Source organism: Alligator sinensis, unplaced genomic scaffold, assembly GCF_000455745.1.
Source record: "Alligator sinensis unplaced genomic scaffold, ASM45574v1 scaffold432_1, whole genome shotgun sequence".
In the NCBI taxonomy this organism is placed as follows: domain Eukaryota; kingdom Metazoa; phylum Chordata; order Crocodylia; family Alligatoridae; genus Alligator; species Alligator sinensis.
In genome coordinates, this window is record NW_005841998.1 from 2,337,481 (window position 1) to 2,340,633 (window position 3,153).

Here is a 3,153-nt window from a genome sequence, read left to right on the forward strand (position 1 = left end):
TTTGATATTCCAGCTATTCTTTTAAAGCAAATAAATGATATAAATACCTGTCAGAAAAAATCACTGACATGTTAGATATGATCTTCAAAAATGCTATCTTTCCTTTTATCTGTTGATCCAAATCTATACCCTTTCTTTTTACAAATGGAGATATTGGAATATATTAATAATAAAACAAATGCATGTAAAGATGATCAGTACGGAGAATTAGACAGACATTCCAAGAGTTATTTACATACGATGATCAGAGTTACAAATCTACAATTAAACTATGTTGTTGCATTTCCAATTTAGTTAAAATAAGATTAGAGGCAGCAGGGGGGTGTGTGTGTGTGTGTGTAAATATATATGTATATATACACACACATACTTGAATTATTTGCAAGTCTGCTGGTTTATATCATCCTTGAGGTGACCTATTGATGTATAACATGCAAACAAAGGACAAATTGTCAGTTGGTTATCCAGTCTCTAAAGAAGCCTAATCAAGCTTTCATAAAATAAAATCATTGCAGGTCTCACCATCGTTACCTGAAAGCTAATGCAGTTAAGCATTTATATGAAATGAAAATTAAGTCACATAACTGTGCATGCCTTATAGTAAGAATATACCTATGTTACTTCAAGGTTGATATGAAGAGGAAGCGACATTCTTAAGTGCTCTTTGTGTCTTTTTAAGTGCTTAGCACATGCTTAACTAGCCCTTTTTATAACAACTGGAAATTGTCATAATTTTTTATCTGTTGCTTCTTTTGTCTCCTGGGGTTTTTTTCCTATCTTTTCTTATCGTTCTGTCGATTTTCATGGAGAGCTTGGTTATTTTTCCCTGAAGATGACAAATTAGCAGCAGACTGCTTTGTACAACTGTAGTCTTCACTTTGTTCCTTGTACTAGATTGATTGATTTATTTCCAGGGTCTGCTAAACTAAAAGCTTTAGAAATATTGGTAAGATCTTATTCACAGAGCACTGCATAGTGTTAGAGAAGGTCAGTGGATACAGAGGCAGCTGGCAAGCAGACTCAGATGATGCAACCATAGCTAATTTGGATCTCTCACCCTCATAAGCAGGGAAGAGTGTGCTTATTACTAGCTCACTTCACATCTATATTTCCTCTGAATATCTCAGAGCATGAACAAATAATCACGCTAAATTCAGTGGTTGGAGACTTAAAGCAGAATTTCTGATGTTCAGTATCTGTTAAGTAGGACAACTCAGCTGTGAAAGAAACAGGTCCAAGTTGTTCTGATTTAGTGTTCATTTATTGACTATTTAACAGCCCTTGCAGCAGCAGGAAATGGGCTGCTATTTTCCCCCTGCCTAACCTGTGGCAGGTTAGGGTGTTATGTCTTGTGGCTGTGTCAGAGGTAAATGTGTAGCTTTACTAATAGGTTAGACGATGGATTTATGTAGGACAAGTTGGATAGGGATGGTTCTGCCTCTGGCCAGAAGGCATAGACTATAGATCACTTCTGAAAATCTCTGAGTCCTATTTTGTTATGTTTCTGTCATGGGATGATTACAGCCACAAGAAGAGTAACTACATAGCAGATGTTCTGTGGCAAGTCTCCAGTCTCTGTTAATTTGCTCACTTTTAAGCATTTTTCTGTGCACTCCAAATTTGCGGATTCTATAGCGTAATGAGCTCTGCTGCGTAGAAATCAAGAAATAAGAGGTACATTGTTAACATGGAGAACCATGCTAGCCAGATGCAGCATGAAATGGTTAATGTAAAATTTGTGGAGTCTTTGGGTGCTGAATGAGGATACCTAATTTCATGATTGTAGCTCAAATGATAACCATCTTACCAGATTTCAGTCTTAAGGTTTTTCTGATCTTTGCTGGAAAGATCAAAAATGGAAGTCATAACTGCAGGGGTGTAGGTTGTAGCCGTGTTGGTCTAAGGATATAGGCAGACAAGGTTGCTTGGGTGAATTTGATATCTTTTATTAGACCAACCCAAATAGTTGGAGAATAGTTATTAAGTTATAACTGGGCACTTTCTCTGTCTTCGGGTGGGAAGATTGTCTTGATGCAAATGCAGAAGTCTTTAGCTAATTATTCATTTCAAGCTTGTCTTTGTGTTCCAAATGTATTACAGATTTTTTTTTTCTTCCCCCTTGGGTTGGCAACTATATTTCAATCTTTCAAAACCATTCAAATTCATATTTAGGAGTGGTTTGTTATTTTTAAAGGAACATTTTTTGTGTTTGGAAATAAGTATTCATTTAAGTACTTTTTAAACAAGTGTTTTGCTTTATAGCTTGCTAAATGGAGAAATGTTGTGCTTCTGTTTGTATAGGACTGGGGTAAACCAGGCGACTTGTGGAACCTGGATATCCAGTGGCATGTTCCTTCATCTGAGGAAATAAACTTTGCCTTTTACTTATTGGATACTTTTCTTCAGCCTGAGCTCACAAAACTGGAACACCATACAGAAGGAAAACTAGAAATGTCCAGGTTAGTAATATTGTGGGTTACAAAAGGTGACTTTGTATCTAGTTAGTTTGCATGGCTTATGTTAAAAAGTTAGCACATATTGCCCTGGTACTATTAAAAATACAGTTAAGTGTATAAGAATAATCTCATAATAGCTGCAAATTATTTCCTTTTATTTTTGAACTCCCAAGATAAAGCACACTTTTAAAAAGTCAGCATATAGTAGTTCTTGCATCAATATGAGCCTCAGTCTAAGAAAAGACTACAGTACGTGGACTTGGCTGTTGTAAAAACTCATATAGATAGTGTCCCCTAAACAGGGCAAACACTAAACTGTAATGCTTCTCTGTGAAGCAAGATGTGGGGCTCCTTTCCCACCTTTCTAGGCTCCCATGTATCTATGAAAGCTACTGGGTGCCCTTTGCCTTCTTCCCTCAAGTACCCCAACCAAAAATATTCTAATATTATAAAAGCCTTGGTCGGTCGGTCTGTCTGTCTGTCTATAACGCTCTATTCGTGCTCTGATTGGCTGACACACAGTCAATGAGTGCAAAGAAGCGTTTAGACAGGTGGCAGTGCACCGCCACGATGGTGGGGACACGGGAAGGAGCGGGGGGAGAGGCCAGTACAGCTGGCCTTGCTCCCCGCACTGTGCCCTGCTCCCCTGGATGCGGCAGCAGTGAAGTGGATGGAATGGGAGGGGGAGGGGAAACTA

At 38.1% G+C, this 3,153-nt stretch overlaps 1 protein-coding gene across 2 annotated transcripts in view; it reads left to right on the forward strand.

Annotated features, from left to right (window-relative positions):
- The window catches only part of PSME4 (proteasome activator subunit 4), a 118,765-nt gene that overhangs the window by 48,912 nt on the left and 66,700 nt on the right, over window positions 1-3,153 (forward strand). For both annotated transcript variants that reach the window (XM_025201589.1, XM_006021587.3), the window contains one exon: window positions 2,302-2,459. In XM_025201589.1, the coding sequence (XP_025057374.1) occupies window positions 2,302-2,459 (158 nt within the window). The remainder of the gene's footprint in view (window positions 1-2,301; window positions 2,460-3,153) is intronic.